At 38.1% G+C, this 19,213-nt stretch overlaps 1 protein-coding gene across 2 annotated transcripts; it reads left to right on the top strand.

Annotated features, from left to right (window-relative positions):
• Positions 1-141: 141 nt before the first annotated feature.
• LOC111334062 (polyphosphoinositide phosphatase) lies at positions 142-18,607 on the top strand. Of its 2 annotated transcripts, none has more exons than XM_088729422.1 (27): positions 142-870; positions 957-1,055; positions 2,456-2,588; positions 3,200-3,254; positions 3,608-3,715; positions 3,817-3,867; positions 4,378-5,102; positions 5,776-5,876; positions 6,773-6,898; positions 7,039-7,078; positions 7,736-7,833; positions 8,334-8,467; positions 8,982-9,027; positions 10,070-10,140; positions 11,022-11,076; positions 11,687-11,776; positions 12,180-12,238; positions 12,586-12,660; positions 12,827-12,918; positions 13,374-13,518; positions 13,674-13,732; positions 14,415-14,580; positions 15,032-15,100; positions 15,801-15,936; positions 16,608-16,687; positions 16,962-17,033; positions 17,577-18,607. In XM_088729422.1, exons 1-27 carry the CDS (start codon positions 811-813, stop codon positions 17,752-17,754), a joined length of 3,123 nt encoding a protein of 1,040 aa, XP_088585548.1. In that variant the 5' UTR covers positions 142-810; the 3' UTR covers positions 17,755-18,607. The 2 variants fall into 2 exon arrangements, with proteins under 2 accessions (XP_088585548.1, XP_088585547.1); XM_088729421.1 differs by having other exon boundaries at positions 15,777-15,936.
• Positions 18,608-19,213: the final 606 nt, after the last annotated feature.

The raw sequence follows: 19,213 nt of genomic DNA, 5'->3' as shown, positions 1-19,213 counted from the left end.
TAAAAGCTGGTGTACAAGGTGCAGCCAGGTGTGTCGACTACATTCTTACAACATTCTGTTGTCTTGTGCCTTCTATTACCAAACAGATGCACAACAACATGGTATCTATTTGTTCTATATGATAAAGAATCAAATTGTTAAAGGTGACTGATGTGTATTCTTTTAGTAGCGACAATCACTCTTCAATTGCTTTCTATATTATCTTTATTCATCAATCAAGTATCTAGTAACCTGGTACAATAATGTTTCATGATTACAGTACTTTCACATCATTCAGTAGTCCTACAGTAATATTACTAACATCAGTACAAGTACTTATACCACATTCTCAATATGCTACAGTGACTTCATCTTTGTTTCTGTTCTCAAGAGATCCTGAGTAAAAACTAACCAAAATGCATATATGATTGAGCTTATTATGTAAAATCTACTTTTATAACCTCTGAACTATTTTGATCTACAATGTGTAAAAATTTTAGAGGCCAAATCTGAAAATGGATGTGGAGAATGGCATGTTGTGTCTTGAAATTAGGTTAGGATTTGGAGAACCAAGGCCTGCCAAGAATACCAAGGATTGCAATTTCAACCTTCTGAACAGTGTCACCATCCACTTACTCATTATTCACCCTTACAAACCAGATGAGTATGGGGTATAAAAATTCTAATTGATGGTGTCCTAGTCTGTAGCGAAAACTGTGCTCTAGCTAACGTTAACTGGGGGAAGAAAACGAAATTAAACGGGATAAACATGTTTGGCGTGGAACCCGTGGGAGACCTGGGTCCCATAATAACATTCGTCAAGTTATCAAGATGGCGGACCACTACTCAATTTGCTGCACTCAGCGAGTTGTACTTTACGAGACTAAAGCGGTAAGTACCATACTCTAGAAAAGAGAAGAGTGTTTTTTAATCATTTTTAGTGCATTAAATGACAACTTTTTCCTTCTTTCCTGCAGAGGTTTTTTCTCGTTGGCTCGAATAATGCAGAAACTCGCTTTCGTGTTTTGAAAATTGATAGAACTGAACCGTACGAACTGGTTTTTTTCGACGATAAGGTTTGCCTTAATACAGTTTAGTTTTAAAAAGTAGTTTATTCTAATCAGCCATTAGTGAACGTCATCCTCCAAACGACTCTCCTAGGTCCACTGAGTTGTGACGATATGAGCGATCAAAGTACTTTTTCTCCCTAACCCGGTCACTGCTATGATCTAAGTATTAACTTTCCTTATATGTCTACTTGACAGAAACGGATTACTGATTACATCAAAATGTGGTAAGATAAAAAAAGTGACCCATGAGAAGTTCCTACCACACTTGATGTCATCTCTGATCTGTTACTGTACACACCCACAAGAAGATAGAATCTATATGTTTTGTATGGTAAAAGGATAAAATGTTGTTTAACTCCCATGAGTGACCAAGACATAATTTCTCCTTACAATATCTATACAATATCAAGCAGACAAGTCACAAGTTTAAAGAAAAATACCAATTGGGAGATTGTTGGTTAATCAAATACTGAATTCTCCAAACTAACATCATAACAATCACATGGTATAAAGTAATGAGAATTGCTAATAAGATCCAGGGAGTGAAAGGGTTTAGGATGACATCATCTGTGCATCTGTCCTCTAATAATAATAATAATAATTTACTATTTATATTGCGCAAATTAACATGTGGATATGATCAAATGCGCATCACAACACTTTTCGGGGGACTTTGGGCAGACTGCATCAGCAGTTTACAAACAATCGAAGGAAACTTATTTGAAGATGCCCCCTCCCCCCCAGTTCCCAGTAAACAGGCCAGACCACATCACAGTAGTCTCGTGAGTGGGTTCTTTAACGTCCCCTGCCTAACCAAATTAACTAATTAATAGATGCAGGGGACGGGACCTACGGTTTATTCGTCCTTATCCGAGAAGACTGGAATGTCTATTCATTTCTTGATATTAAAGAAAGGTAGCGCATTCTACTCAGTTATTTTAAGACCTTGAGTGTTGGTCCGGCCGGGGCTCGAACCATCGACCTCGACCTCCTGCACAACAGTCCAGCGCTCTAACCAATTGAGCTAACCGGGAGGCGGATCATCATTAAGAACTGATCAATATTAAATGCATGAAATGAAGTGATTTCTATGTTGATAGTTGGAACCTTAACACTGCCACTGTAGTGCAGGTTCACACGTGTGGGCGGTGATTATGATGTTGATAGTTTGACCCTTGGCACTGCCTCTGCAGTGTATGGTCTACATGTGTAGTAGTGACAATTTTTTAATTCCAATTTAAAAATGCTTTCTGAACAGCACATGGCTCTATGAGGTGGATTTGCAGCAATATTTATGGTTGGTTTCCTATTAAAATTTTGAAGCTGAAAGTATTTACCAGTCTTAAATAGGGTCAGGATTTGAAGAAATTGAAGAGGGCACGGCCTATTTTTATTCTTTATGTTAGGTTGAGTACAATCAAAGACAGATCAAGGATTTGTTGTCCATGATTAATGCTGGAAATTTGCCAAATAAAAACAAACCATATGAGAGTACAAGTAAAGGTTTACACAGGAGTATATCTGCTTACGGTATTGTGGGTGAGTTCTGATCTTGCAAGTTTGGCTTATTTTCCTCTTTACTCTTTCACCCTCTTCACTTTTTGACCCTCAAGATATCGCTATGAATTCTCCCCTCTATCTGTCAAACATTTCTCCCACTTTAAGCTGTGAGAATTTGTTGTTAGATCAAACAAGAACTCCCATTTAATACTTTTCCTTCTTGTCATAACCTCTCTTCTTGACCTTTCTTCTTTTATTTACAATATTGGGAGAATTTTCTTCTTGCTTAATCCAGGGAGTGAAAGACCCAATGTAACAGATGAGAATTATCACACCAGGCATGACAGAGAGTCTCAGAAAAATTAATGATTTTTGTCTTGAATAACTCTGTTCTTAGTTGAGACTGTCTTGGTCAAAATAAATTAGTCCTTGTGCAGCGTTCTTGGGTAACCTATTTAAATCTCATGCTAGGAGTGTGAAAAAGTTTTAACTGTTAGGAAAAAAGGACAGGACTGATATTATATTAGCTCCAGCTCAAGGACTGTTTGGGTCATTAGGTTTGTGAGCAGACTTCACCTTCTAAACTTTAAAATGCACGCTACAGTTCAGTCTTTCTTGTGAAACTTATGTGAATTGTACATTCTTTGCAGGATTTGTGAGATTTCTGGAAGGGTATTACATCATATTGATCACAGAGAGAAGAAAGTAAGTTAACAACCTGTTAAACCCTTTACACCTTTACATCAATAATCATATTCTCCATACTCTTTTACATGCATTCCCCTTAGTAATGTCAAGGAGAATTTGTTTAACAATCAAAACTTCTTAGGGGGATCATTATCTTTATTTTCATGATCTTAAAAAAGAAAGAGAGTTAGATGTTGGTCACTCTCCGGGGTTTAAAGGCTTAAGTTCTACTGACAATTTGTGCATAAAAAATTTAGGTAAAGTAAAAATGTGTGTGTTGTTATTGATTTATTGAATTCTGGCACAACCCAATAAATTTTTGTTTTTTATTTATATAACTTTTCAAAAGTATATTGAATTTTTTTTTACAGGCAGGCTGAGATTGGAGGACACAGTATCTATAAAATTGGAGATACAAAGTTGATTCCAATTGCTAATGAACTTGTCAGACAGAGGTTCAAGCACCCTGATGAGAGCAAGTAAATGTTGTTACCAGTGGCTCCATTATGATTTGAGTAATTCTTGAAAGTATTCCTTTATGAGTACATTCTCAATTCTTATTGAACTTCTTTTGCTATAGATATGTCAAGATCTTTCAGAATGTTGATCTGTCGAGTAACTTTTATTTTAGGTGTGTACAGCACTCAGTCTTCGTAAGTTTGTCTTTTGCTTATTAGTAATCAAGAACAAGAGTGACCGCTGTTTAGCATTACGTCTTGTATGTATTTCATTGTAACATGAATACAGTTAAAAGCAGTTTTGAATCTACAGAGTAAATTATGTGCTGGGATTCATTTTTTTTTTTCCTGATTTAAATATTACTAAACAGTTTGATTGTTATGTGATCTCTGTCATGTTTTTATTATCATATTATGCAACTTAACAAAGAATGTTAACCTTGAAAAAAAACTTTAAAATCATGGAAAATATGAACCCAACAAATAAATTTAGCATTCTTCTAAGCAGCCATTTTTTGTTAAAACATTGTTTTTCTTAAAAGGATCTACATACAGGACCCTCAACTATACTTTGCACAGATTAGCAATCTGACCTTAGGTTATCTTTGATCTTTTCCTATGCATTATATTATTTTATTGAGTAGTCAATTGTGTCCAACTTTTGCTCTTTTTTTCTCCTTTAGCTACAGCTATGATTTGACTCATAACCTCCAGCGTCAAATGGCTCCCATCATTAATCCCCCAGCTTTCACTGGTGCTACACATTCATGGAAGGCTTGGGGACCATGCACTCACTTAGACAAAGAAACAGCCACAGATACATCTGCTTTGTCGGATGTGTCAGAGGGCACAAAAGATAAATCTGATGTGCAGAATACCAATGAAAATGGAACACATGATCAAGCTCTGGGTAGTAGTAAAGAAATTGGTGAACTAGGCAGTGATGCTGGTGCTAGTGATGTGCAAACTCAAAGTGATGATGGGATCACTGAGCAAAGTGGAAATTTTGAAATATCGGATGGAACTTCAGATACTATGTTATCCCGTACATGTGATCAAAGGAGTGAAACAAAAGGTGGTAATTTTTTTAAACAAGATATTTCTGCTGATCATTTTGTTATGTCATCTTCAAAAGCAGTTCAGTCATCACCTAAGAAACCTGAGCAAGCAACTGATTCTACTAGGAAACAAGAGCTGAAAAGTGATACTTGTATAAATACAGGTGAAGGGAATGATTCCGTTTGTCTTAACTGTGAGAAAGTGAGGCAACAAAAAGTAAAGCCATTTTTGAGCAAGAGCAAGGCATGTAGCAAGTTTGTGTGGAACAGATATCTGCTGGAAGGCTTTGAAGGAGCTGTCCATCCTGACTGGATTTTGCACATTGTGAATGGCTTTGTTGGACAAGCTGGTATCCTTTCATTTATTCTCAACAGATTGCTAGAAATGTCAGATGTTTAAATATTGAAGATAATTATTGATCCACATGTGAAGGAAGGAATGGCACAAGTGAGGTTTTCATCCACAATTCAAACACAAAATGTCACCTACAATTATGTAAATTAAAGTAAGATGTCATGAATAGACTTTCAAAACAACACATTTGGCTCAGATTAACTGTTTTTGTCTGCATGTTTACAGTTTTGAATTGTGGATCACATCATTAGTCTTTGATCAGCCTTGGTCACTATTTTGATGTTAGCTATTCAATTTTTACAGTGGTAACCCTGCTTTCCTACAGAAAGTCATCATGTGAATCCCAGATACTGTTCAAGAAAAGGAACACACATGTTCACTCAGGTGTAGTAAATTTATGTTGAGGATAGCTTTTAAAGTAACAGGTGTCCAGAATTTAAAGAAATAATGTCCTGTTCACATATTAGGCCAAAAAATAGGGATGATAGGTAACTGAATTTGGAAAGGGAAAGCTAAGGAAACAAAAATAATGTTTGTTGATGTTTTCAGTCTTGTTTACCCTCAGCCCAACAACAAAATGTATGTATCGCTGTTAGAAAAATATGATAAATTTGTGCAAAAACCTACAAAATCTGTTGATGCACCCTTAACTTGTTATTTTGATTTAGATATTTGTGTGTATGGTCGGCCTATATATATCACATTGATTGCTCGAAGGTCAAAAGAATTTGCTGGAACCAGGTTTTTGAAGAGAGGAGCTAACGATAAGGTTTGTACAAAAAGCTGTTGAGATACATAACTGTTACACTTTTTCACTATTTTAGAAAGGTTTTGTAAATGGGTAGGAGTTTGGGAAGCAGTGGTCTTATGGCTGCTATACTTTATTTTAAAAGTTCCATGGTTGGCACACGAGTCATTGTGATTGCTTCTAGTTCCTGAGCAAGAGGGGTCACTCTTACGCTGCCTATCTCCACTCAGGGCTCCATCAAACTGGTGGGGAAACCTGATGAAATGTGAGGGGGTCACCTCTAAGGGACTAACATCCTGTCTGGGAGGATAAGCAATACTTATAGCCACTTTATACTACAGAAAATGGAATATTCTCAGACATCAGTAGGCCACTATGCTCATTACACCTGAATTTAGGCAATTTGTGTCCAACTTTAAAGAAAGCATTATGTAGGTCTCAAAATTTCAAACTTGTGAGGTGACCCCTTTAACTTTTCCTTGTAAGTACACCTGGTATCACATAAGTTTTAGCAGCTTTGACTGCTTTTTCATGTAACAGAGTTAAAGTATAGTTTAGATATTGAAGCTTTTGCCCTTTTTTAAGGAAGGAGGCAGGTGTGTGCTACATAGAATGATTCATTTATAGTATAAATATCTATGTTGAAATATTTGGGAGGTTTTGTTACAATGTGGAGGAAAAGAAAATGAGCACATTAAGAATTTAAATTGAAAAAAAGATTGCTATTAGTGGCTGAAAGTTGAACACTTTGAGCCAAAGTCAAATGAATCTTTCTTCTGAGATTTTAGTTAGTACAACAAATTGTATATACTCACCTGATCTCAAATCACTTAACAAGATCAGCAAGAATTCCTAACTGTGTCATCTATTTACTGAGCAAGAATTTACAGTTGATTTTATTATTATTACTCTTTTAGGGAAATGTAGCCAATGAGGTTGAAACAGAGCAAATTGTTCATGATGCCTCTGTTTTGTCAATCAAGAGTGGCAGATTTACATCTTATGTTCAGCTCAGAGGATCTGTTCCATCTTTCTGGTCACAGGTAAATTAAGATATTTTGGTGTACCAACATTATGCTATTCTTTATTGCTTTTGGGCTTATTCAGGTGATCTTTCTGTGCCATTTAAGATTGACCATGTTCATTAAACTTTTTCTTAAATTCAAAGATAATTTTTTTTCAGGATGTAAGACAAGTAATGGTTCCAAAACCACAAATTATTGGTAGGTAACAATCAATTACGTGAGCTTTATTTTTAAATGTATACTTGCTCAATAAATATCTAACCAACTGAAGCGACTCTGGTGAAAACGGCAATTAAGTTTGGGTCTTTTGCAAGTACTCAACGATATTGTTCCATGACTTGTGACTTTTATTTGGAGTAGCAAAGCATGATTCCAAAGTTGAAGTTTGTTTTTTTAGAGGTTGCATGTTCAAAAATTATCATAATGCTACTTTCAGTTTGTTGGGGAAAAAATAATGTTCATTTGTGTTTAAAAAAAAATGGTCTGTGAAAGAAAACCAATTAGAAATTGTGAAGTTTGAGCACTTGCTTGCGCTCTAACTCTCATGGGTGATCAAGACAGAATTTCTCCTGACACGGGTGATCAAGACAGAATTTCTCCTGACACGGGTGATCAAGACAGAATTTCTCCTGACACGGGTGATCAAGACAGAATTTCTCCTGACATGGGTGATCAAGACAGAATTTCTCCTGACATGGGTGATCAAGACAGAATTTCTCCTGACAATATCAAATTATACAATGTCGAGCAGACAAGTGACAAGAATGGAGGGAAAAAAAATAGTTAGGAGATTATTAGTCGATCCATCACCAAATTCTCTGAACCAACATCATAAGAACTTTTTTTTTTTTTAAGTTGATCGAGCAGATCCATTCTGCTCGGCTGCTGGGCAACATTTCAACCAACTTCTTAAACGGTTTGGTTCTCCTGTGGTCATTCTTAATCTTGTTAAGGTAGGTTAGGTATTTTGTACTTCTTAATTTCGGAACGTCCGCAGAATACCTGTATGTTAAGAATGCTACCTTACCTGATTTTGTTAGCCTTCGGTTTTCCAAAAAATATCAGCAATTCAGTTAAAAGCTTCCGTTTTTTTTCTCTCGTTCACGAACTGTGAAAGGTCTCTTTTCAAGACATAACCTACAGTGGCGGATCCAGGGGGAGGGTCCGGGGGGTCCAGACCCCCCCCCTATCAGACCTGACGCTTACAACTTTGAGACAGGATCGTATATCGCTTTTTAACTGGCTGATTTTTTTAATGAATCCAAGTAAACGGTAAACGGCCAAGGAATTATAACGTGCAACGGCGACTGGTGGGAGGGGATGTGGGGGGTGTGGAGGAGAACTAATTTGCCTCAAAAGAGTCCAACAGTCCTTTCTGAACCAAAGTTTGGACCCCTCCAATCAAAAATTTCTGGATTCGCCTCTAACCTATGTATACTTTATCATTTTATAGAAGAGGGAAAGGAAGAGACACGAACAGATTCTCAGCGAAGAATTGGAAAGAGCAGTGACGTACTTAAACCAATTTTTGCCAATACAATATGCCATAATATATAAAGCATGGGACATGGCACGATACAACAAGAGGTTAGATCAGGCAGAGAGTTCCGTTGTAAAATATGTGTTTGTTCGTCGCGATGATAGTGATAAATGTATGTTTACTCGTTTGTCTCTTAAGAGTGGCTATCCAGTGTGTAGTTCTTGTGTATGTTGGCCATACTTTACTTCCAAAATGAACATTTCGTTTACTTAACCTACATCCTGAGCCCTGTCAATTTTAGCTGCTTAGTTTTTCCTGGGTCCTTGTAACCTCACAATTACCCTATTAGTTTTTAATTATCCTTATTTAGTTATTAGAGATTGCTAAAATTTGATATAAGGTACAACAACGTTGTAGTTGTTGTTGTTGTTGTTGTTGCCAAGATTTTTTTCAGTCTCTCGCTGTAACTTTTAGCAATCCATCATTATAGATTCCAGGAAAATACCAAAAAAGCCACAGTATTGTTGCACTTTGTGTGATTGCTGCATGCTTCATCATTTCTGCTAAATTTGAGCTTTTCAAGTCTCTCAATCAAATAATTGCTGTATGTTGCTTTTACAGTAAAGACTGTAATGTCATGGAAAAACTGACTGTCATAGCTGATGAGGTTTGTGTAAAAGAAATAAAAAAAATTAATAAAGCCTTATTGACTTCCTTAGTAAGTAGTTGACTTATCATTGTGACTCCTTGCACGAAAGGCCACTCAACGCTATTAGTACAGGTAATAGAGTTGAGTGCAATTTGGTGTTGATAAGCACAAGTAAATTTTTCACCGTAGGGCGGGTGCAATTTGTAGCCTTTTAAACATTTACTAGTGCTCATTCACACCAAATTATACGAGAAATCATGTCGGTACTTGTTAATAATTTACTTGAAAAAAGCATCACCGAAAGTCAAGACAGCGAAATTTTGAGGCGTGCGCTTTCTATTTCTAATTTTCACTCATGTTACATGAAAAATGCACTCGTTTTCAGGCAATCAGACGTGCGTAATTTTTTTCGTATACATTATTTAGTTAAATAACCAACCATATCTTTTCCACTCCATTCCTTTGACTGTATTATGGTCTGCATGCGTTTACGTATCCGCTTTCGCCTCAGTTTATTAGTAATGTCATTTTGATGCTTTATGTGAATTTTGACTGAATGAGTGGCCAGGCTTAATGCATCTTTTTTTGACTGAATGAGTGATCAGGCTTAATGCATCTTTTTTTGACTGAATGAGTGATCAGGCTTAATGCATCTTTTTTTGACTGAATGAGTGATCAGGCTTAATGCATCTTTTTTTGACTGAATGAGTGATCAGGCTTAATGCATCTTTTTTTGACTGAATGAGTGGTCAGGCTTAATGCATCTTTTTTTGACTGGATGAGTGCTCAGGCTTAATGCATCTTTTTTTGACTGAATGAGTGATGAGGCTTAATGCATCTTTTTTCGACTGGATGAGTGATCAGGCTTAATGCATCTTTTTTCGACTGAAAGAGTGATCAGGCTTAATGCATCTTTTTTTGACTGAATGAGTGATCAGGCTTAATGCATCTTTTTTCGACTGAATGAGTGATCAGGCTTAATGTATCTTTTTTTGACTGAATGAGTGATCAGGCTTAATTCATCTTTTGTTCCTACTAACTCTGAGTAAAACCGTTTCAGGTTTTTAAATCAACTGGATTTTTCCACAGTGGACAGGAATTGTACTGCAATCAGATAAGAAAAGATTCAAGGTATGAATCTCCTAGGCCCGGTTGTTCGAAGGCCGGAGTAAAGCTATCCACAACCTGAATCTCTATCCGGTGGATAGCGCACTAGGTTTTGGTACAATGAATATATGAACTTCATATATTCATTGTATCTGATTTGTCATCACGGGTTTATTACGAATCAACTTAACGGCCTGCTCCCAGTTGGCTTGTTAGCTCAATTGGTAGAGCGCTGCACTAGTATCGCAGAGGTCAGTGGTTCGAATCCCGTACACGCCTGATTTTTTTCAGGTCTGATTTTCGCTATTATTGCATAAATAGCGCTATCTATTGCGAAAGATTGCGAAAGTAGGTTTTGTTAACATTTGTCGGCTGGATAGTGATTTACCTGTTGGATAGTGTTTTGTTTCCTGTGAACTGGGTCCTGGATCCTGTTGTAAAGTTCAGTTGAGTGTTGTAATAAGGTCTGGGCTACGCACCCTGGAAGGGGTCACTGTGGTGTATTCACCCCTGAGTATACCGGCCGCTTGAATCTCACTGTACCTCTCTCTGCCCGGGGGTACAGATTGGTACCAGCAAACGGTTAGGAAAGCCTGAGAAAATACAGAGGCTAAACCTGTGTTGTACTGGTCATCCCGTCCAGCTGCCGAAGTAATCCTTCAAGTTGGGTGTTGTTATGGAAACTAAGAGAATCTCCGGCGGATTAAGGCCACTTAGCTAGCGTGCAAGACTTTGTTAATTATTAAAAAAAAAAAAAAAAGAAAAAACACAGACAGACATACCCAGGCCCACATTCAGGATATCATAGAATCGCCGCATACCTTGAGTATTCTATCTCTTAACGTAACTTGAGTTTCAACGCTCCTTTTATGGAATTTTTTGAAAATGACCGTATTTTGTTGTAGGTTAAACGGTATGTGTGGCACTGGATACTCTGACGATCATCTGGGGAGAGAACAGGTATAATTTATAATTGTCTTGTTCTCTCTCTCCAATGTAGAGTGTTTATATTTCTGGTAGGACTACATTACTCATTGTCTGCACCTCTTACGTTTTTTTTTTTTTTCTTATTCCAAGAACAACCCAAGCTTTGACGGAAATCATTTTTGACATCGGTTACTCGCCATGTCCCGCGCTTTAGGCCTTTCGCTTCTTTCCTCTCTCTGATTTTTCTTTTGTGCCGAATGGCCTTCAGTTGAGATTAGTTCTGTTTTGTTATTACGACACCCAGTCAAAAAGCGCTCCACTCTCAAGACCTAAGAGTAGTAAAAATATAGAGTCCGATAAGCCCAGAGATATGAGAAAATCGCATGGCTATGTACGTAAGGGCGTGAACTGGTGTTCGTGTGAAGCGACTGATATCCTGCCGATGATTGAATTCTCTCTCGCTTTTCTCTAGTTGAGCCCTTTTGATATTTTTGACAAATAACTTACTGGTGTGCTTCCAGTCTATTTATTGTTTGTTTTAGTGTATAGAGCCGAAGTTTACATTTTCTTGAAAACACTGCCAAAATATCATATCACTTCAGTCCACTTACAATCGAGAATTTTGCCTTCTTCCCTTCTCAAGAATGGAGTACTCAGGACAAACTGCGTGGATTGTCTGGACAGAACAAACACTGCACAGTTTATGGTCGGCAAATGTGCTCTTGGTTTTCAAGTGAGTAGGTCATTTATGTATCACTGTCAGGCTTGTAAATGTAATGAATTATCAATATTTGGATTAAGGGAGTGGTATTTCAACGCGTTTACAGACAAAACGGTAACAACGCGTCTACTTAACCTTCTGCAGAGCGTTCACACATTCATAGACACTCGCAGTTTAGCGGTGTGTTTGGTGGAGTGTGTGTGAACGTTTCGTTAATGTGTCAGGGAACGAGTTGGTGGTGTGCCGATTATTAATTCGTCGGTCACTGATCGTTACATTTTAATAAGTATAGCTGTAAGTATCCTACGATGTGAATTAAGATTCTTAATTTTTAATCGCAGACATCCCTATTACCAAGATTAATTGCTATCACGCTGTTACTACACGCTGAAATATCTCCTTATTTTCTTTCCAGTTGCATGCGTTGGGAGTGATTGACAAACCATTTCTTCAGTTTGACTCGGATGCCGTGAGGTGCGTTTGATCATCCTCACCTCGTTTAAGGTTCTGTGAATTGAGGACTGCTGACTTAAGTACTAGCTGGGGAAAGCTTAATCCTCAGCACGCTTGTTCTTGGGCAAGACACTGAGTTCTCCCCAGTTTTTCCATCCAGGAGTACTATGATACTGACAGGGAATAAACGAATTGACTATTACTTGATCAGTGGACGATGGTTCTATCCAGGAGTTTTACTAGAATTGTATCTGGTCTTTTTTCCTCTTTAAATAATTCTGAATAGGCCTGTTCTGTTGGCTACTCTGTTCGTGAAATGTAGATTATTTATGATCGTTGTATTAAGGTCTTTTGCCGTGTTTTCTCAGGATTTTAGAAGATCTTTACGAAGCTCATGGTGACACTCTTGCTCTACAATATGGAGGATCACAACTGGTACACGGGTAAGGCATTTGTAATCTGAGCGAGGGAAATCCTATACAAAGTTGATAGAAATGCGCTGTAATCCAGAGACCAATTTATATCGTTAGATTGACGCTGTAATAGGAACCTGAATTCCCTACATTTAGTGTTTCGTTTTTCCTTATGCCACGGTCCTTTTCTTCTCAGAATTCGCACATATCGCAAGGTATCGCCGTTCACTTCTCATTCGAGGGATATCATGCAGACAGTATCTCGTTATTTCAGTAACGCATTCACAGGTAAGATAAGTCTAATTTTCCAAGTTGTTTGGTGCTTTTTTTTTTTACCCTGTCATCTAAGTAAGTGTCTCTTCATGGAGCGCTTTTCTTTGGAGTAACCACAACGGTCTATTAAAGGAAAGGATATATATATTACTAGAAGGGAATGGAATTCAATTATAAACTGCGGCTTGAAGCTCAGCAAAACGCGAGTGACAAGTCGGGGTTGATGTTTTTTTTTTTGTGTGTAAGTGATTGGTCGAGAATGTGGTACAACTGATTTCTAGACCAATGAGAGCCCGTACTTTAAGTAGGCTAATGCAACAAAATGTCACTTTTGCCAATATGACGTTTCGCTGTGAAATATAAGAAATTTCAGCTGTGCCCCCCACCTCCCCCCCCATCTCCCCCCTCTGTTTGGTTTTGAGTAATTTCAGTGCATTAGTTTCTAATTGTCTCTTGCCGGCCCTTTGCAGATGCCGACAAGCAACAAGCTATGAATCTGTTCCTTGGGATATTTTCACCGCTACAGGAAAAACACAACATTTGGGAACTGCCTAGTGATTATTATTTACACCACAACACAACATGGGACTTAAGAGCGTCCAAGAACAGAAAAAGGTGACACAGCTTGGAGAGCATTGTGATCGAGTGTCGCAAGATAGTAATAAACGAGTCGTACTTCTTATCTGTTTTGTTTTTGCTTTTTCGGTTTGTTCGTTTTACTTTTTTTTTTTTACTTTGTTTTTCGTTTTATTTACGATTCATCCTTTTAGTTATACCAAGTGGTGGGATCAGGCTGTTGTCAATTCTTTGCCCCACCCTACTCCTGATGGTTTGTACACTCTAATCTTACTAGTATGACATTACATGTATTATGTTGTTTAAGTTAATCGCTACTAATACTTGTTTTTATGTCAAACTTTCCATTTTTCCATTTATGATCGGAACCCTTTCTCGCAATGACTCGCGAAGAGAAGGCTGTACCATAGAAACTACGTAACCTTCAAATATAGAACTGATTTACCTGATTTACTGATTTCTCGCAGTGACTCGCGAAGAAAAGGCTTTACCATAGAAACTACGTAACCTTCAAATATAGAACTGATTTACCTTCGAGGTAAAAATACAGTTCCCATGACTCCAAAATTCCGAATTTTACGAAGCCCAAATAATGTGTGTCCTTATAGTCAAACGACTCGTTATGTACACCTAGGGGTGTCTTGATTATCTTTGAGAAAGAGATGCTGTTACACAGATGAAGACTGAGAATATTTCCAAAACACCACAGTCTTCTTTTCAGGCATTCGTTACAGTGTAACGCAGTGTTGTGTGACACTTCGAAGAATCGTTGCGAAGGAGAGTAACATAACTCGAGATGAAATTAACAACACGCCACAGCGCACGGAATCAACCGCACACGCATTAGTTTTTCTACTTCCGGAAAGGTACTTGCACGCGGCACCGCCCTCGAACTTTGCGACATCATAGCTAAATCTATGGTGACAATTTTACAGAAACACCATTGGACGACGCAGGAAACGAGGAAGAAAAGGAAGAGACCAGGCGGTACTCAGATTCGGCAGATCATGAACTAGTTGACATGTTTTCAGAGTATTATCACCCGCATGATTTGACCGTCCTTGAGACTGTATATCCTCATCAGATGCAAAAGTCTTGCAGGTAGGTGATCAAAGGATGGTATCTTATTAGTGTGTCAGCTTAATCTCAATTAGAAGGGTTTTGAGAGTAAAGAAAATAAAGTCTTCATGGCGGTTGTTTACACTGTTCGCAGCCTCCCCTTTTCCTAAAGTCTAGTTATTATCTTGTTTTGTCGCCAAATTCTCAGGACTGTTTTCAAGGAATTTGAGCGGGTACTTTGGTGTGTCCAATGTGGGATGCGACCAGCTGTGAGGAGAGCAATGGGAATCTTTCTTAAAGAAGGCCCTCAAAGACTTGAATATTACTGAATGGTATTCTAATTTGTCATTCTTCTTGAAAGCAAACTGCTGTCCTTATTTTAGCACCGGACAATGTCACCTGAGACGATAAAGGATTATTCACGAATCTATCGCAAATGTTAAGGGGTTTAAAAAGTGATTTAAAAATAAACTAGTGGTGTTTGTATTTTCAGGGATTTCATGCCACCGACTGCTCATAATCACAGTCCATTTGTAGTGAGAGCTCCTGCAAAGTCACCCGGGTAAGTTATCGCCGGTCTGCATTCAATTAAGTGTCGAAAGTGATAGGGCGTTGTATTGGTTCAACTGCTCTGCATGCTCCGTACGTCTAGAAAACGTGTACTACTCATCTAACCAATCAGATGCGAAGCTAAACCAATTGTGAGTAGTTAGTTACTCGCCTCCTCTAGTGCTTCAAACAGTTAGCTTGTTTTGACTTTGAATTATCTTTGGCTCCTTGTGATTTACTTTCCTTAGCAGCGGCAGCAAACTCCAACTATGACATGATGATGAACAATTTTAGTAATATCTCCGTTGATTGATTTAAGTTCTACAGTAAATTGTTTGAGCCGAGAAAATACGGTTAAACTACAAGCAGTCCCTCCTTTTCGACAAGATCCGTCGCGTGGGTCCACAAGAAAAAAAAAAAAAACGGCGAAGCGCTTCACGCGGAACTCTGGGCGTGAGGCGCACGAAAAGTAGTGCTACGATCAGTCGTGGAGTTTTTATTGTCCAATTGTGAAGAGTCCAGGAAAGACTGTCGTCGGTAGTGATGACTGACGCCTCGATTTTCTAACCGGATGTCATCTCCAGAGTCAAGTCTAATTATTGATCAATGACAAATTAATTTCCTAAACCACGTAATTACTAATAGCGATGATTGCTGTGAAGGCGAAAGTGATGATTTTTTCATTAAAGCCGACGCCCTGTTCCGACACGTAGAGCGGTTGGTGCTGCCCCCAAGCCACTCACTGTGGAAGACAGCAGCGATGACGGCTCCAGCTCAGATGATGACAGCTCAGCCATCTCTCTTCTGGAGAAGACTAACAGTACAAGCACTTGTGTTGTCTCTTTTCAGGTTTGCTACAGACTTTTTATTCGCCGTTTACGCTTTCTCGGGATCTTCAAAATGTTGAGAAATTTTTGTAGGCTTTTGAATTCCAGCGAATGTACTTAACTTCGAGTGTCAAAATAATAAAAATCGCGTCAGCGTTGATACAATTTCGGTCTTAACTACGTTGATCGTTAGAGTTGACATTTTCAAAATGTACCTTCTTCAGTTAATTGATTGATTGATTAATAGGTTAATAGAATCTACAATCGGCAACAAAACAATTGATACATTGATCTTTTCAACCCCCTATTACTTTAATTTTATCCCTTTTTGACCTCGTTAACCCTAACCATTTCGTCCCCTCCCACCCCCCCCCCCCCAAAGACAATGTTGTATCGTGATTCCATGAACTTTTAGTCAACATTGAGTGGGTGAGGGGGGTCTGGTAATGATTTAGAGTGTGATAGAAACATGACTGTTATTCTTTACATAAATAGAACTCTTCAAACATGATGTGTCAACTAATTTTGACGCTGGTAGTAGATTTGCGTAGCTGGTGATGTCTGGCTGTAATAAGGAATAAGCAAGAAAACATTCAGTCAAACAAACTGCTCCTGGAAACCTAAATGCTATAATAAATACTGAATACTAAATACTGTGCTATGACTCAACAAAATTTGCTTCATAATGGTTAGGAGCTGTTGCCGTCTATGCAGGACATATATGGTGTTGGATTGAAGGAACCAAAGGATCGGAGTATGAGAGCTTATCAGAGGTGCTTAAGTCATATACAATTTGGTTTCATCAACTGAGTTGAAAATGTAAATTGACCGCCATAAAGAATTTCTAAAGCTAACTTTTCGAACGTTAGCTTTTCATCGAGCGAATGACCAGTGAGAATTTGAATGAAGTGTACGTAATCGGCGGCAAGCGCGAAAAAAAGACCTGTCTTTCCATTTCAGGTAATTGTTTTAAATCCACGTCAGTGTGATGATTCCTAAATCAGTATCTTTATGAGAAAATCTTAACCTAGACTTGTTTTTGCGTAGGTTTGTTCAATTTGGAAAGACTTCTCTGCCTGATAAGGAGAATGCAGGAGTGAAACACATCCATTACGACTGGTAGGCAATTTACTTACAAATGGTTCACACGTTTTTGTACAAACGTTCTTTTGCTTACGACGTGAACCGCGATCGTCGGATGTTTTTTACTGTTTTTGCATATCAACCAATCAATTAGAAATGGAATCTTTCTTTTAACAATTGAAATCTCTGATAAACCTCTGAGAAAAGAATAGAGAACATTCGGCTGTCGTTTGCGGCGTTTTTCACAAACGTCTGTTCCAAAGCTGACGCGTGAGAAATGTATCTGATTGGGGCTCAAATCCATTTTAAATCTCTCTGTCGCTTTTTAGTCGACATAGGCTTTGCAATTTGTTATCATCCAGCATTTAGGGAGGGAACTAATGGCACCGCAAGTTATTTTGGAGGGCTCAGGTCATAACTGGAAATTTTTTTATGAATTTTCCAACAAAATGCGTCCTTAGTTTTAGACAAAAAAGCATGTTCACTGCATGAATATTTACTGAATATTTACTTTCTCTCAATGACGGAAGTGTAGTACAATTTTCTAAACGTCTTGCTTCTTGCATTTTGTTGGTATAGGGAGGCGCATAAACCCTTTAAGTTCGACTGTAATCATAAAGTGAAGCTTTCCACAGTGGACCATCCATCGAAGGCCCTGTACAAAGCATATGTTCATGCCGGACAGAATGGTCGCTTTTGGACATCGCCTGTTAGTGTTGATGTCTATAGGAAATACGTTAGTAAGAACTATCAATGAAATTAAAGAAAAAGCAACTCTCCCTCGCAGCCGAGCCGCTTTCTAAGATGTCACGCAACGCTCCTGTGTGACATTGTTTAGAACGAATGCATTAGGAAACCAATATCCCGTTTTTGAGGGTGTGTTTTATTTTGTTATTTTTTCACTGGAAGGATCACTCAAATGATGAAGGATGACAGATAACCTCTATTTTTATGCTTGTTATGTTTACGGATTTACAAATATAAGTAAGTTACCTCTATGATAATGATGTAATGTTATAGTATTGGATTTGAATTAAGTACGCGCGGTTTCATCTGACAATTGGTGTGTTAACACGAGGAAAAAATAACATGGTTGTGACGTTTTGATTCCTGTGAGAAATATTTTACTTGAGCAAGAGAGGACTTGTTTTTAGCCCCATCCGAACACTCAGGGTAAATTATAATTCTCGAAAGTTATGCAAACTCTCGACTGAATCTCGGATTCGCAGAACTTTCTCAAATCCTCCCAACTCCCCTCGTGTTTAGATGGGGCTAGATTTAAAACGGGAAAAATCCTCTATTGTTCAATTGTGTATAAACCGGTATTTACTAATATTTTTGTAAAAGGGATATTCAGAAGCAAGTTCAAAGCACTGCAAAAAAATTTCAGAGGAGTGAAATTTGTTAAATGAAATCTTTTTCATTTTTTTTTTTTTTTGCATGAAAATGAAAAATTGATATTTATGTTGACTGCCTTCAGCTAACATGTAAAATGTTCCACTGAACATCATCCAAGAAATTGAGATTTAAAGAAGTAAATGTTTGTCTCTGTGTGGTCTGTAAGTTTTAAAAGTGTGGGTATACTTTCAATATAACAGCAGCCAAATCAACATGACCAGTTTGTTTGTCCCTTTGAAATTCCTGGGCTTACACTGGCCGTGAAGGGAAGGAAGAGGATTCAAAAGGCTGTGCTTTCTCACAGAGTTAAGCGAAACTGTTCAAAATGAAAGCAAAGAGTGCTCGCGCAAGGTACTTAAACTGTAGTACGAAGGCAAATTTGGTGTTTTTTAGTATTTCTCCAAATGATTCTATTCTAAAGGACTAAATCAAGTTGAAAGCGGCGTTCAGCCAAAAAACAAAAAAGGTTTACCAATCTTAAGAGGTAAAGAGTGTTTTTTTTTTCCTTTTTTCCTTCATTTCATGGCGCTATTCAACAGTATATTGAAGTTTGCGCTGTGCTGAGACGTCCGCTGAACAAGAGCAATGCTCTGGTATAGACGTTCCCGTAGTAGAACCTTACACGTACGGTCGTGCGCTACCAAATTTTGACGGCTAAGTACCGCTCTTTGTAAGTTTGGGGCTTCGTTGCGCGTGTACTTAACTCTTGCGCCAAGCTTCGCCACTATAATATTATACGTGCCTTTATCCAGTCCGAAGTGGCCGAGTAAACCAGCCCCTTCGTCTGTGACATATTTCGTCGACACTGATGCAGTTTG

This window comes from Stylophora pistillata, chromosome 8 (assembly GCF_964205215.1).
Source record: "Stylophora pistillata chromosome 8, jaStyPist1.2, whole genome shotgun sequence".
Lineage (NCBI taxonomy): Eukaryota > Metazoa > Cnidaria > Anthozoa > Scleractinia > Pocilloporidae > Stylophora > Stylophora pistillata.
Note: the sequence above shows the minus strand (reverse complement) of the source record. Positions and strands in the feature narration are given on the sequence as shown.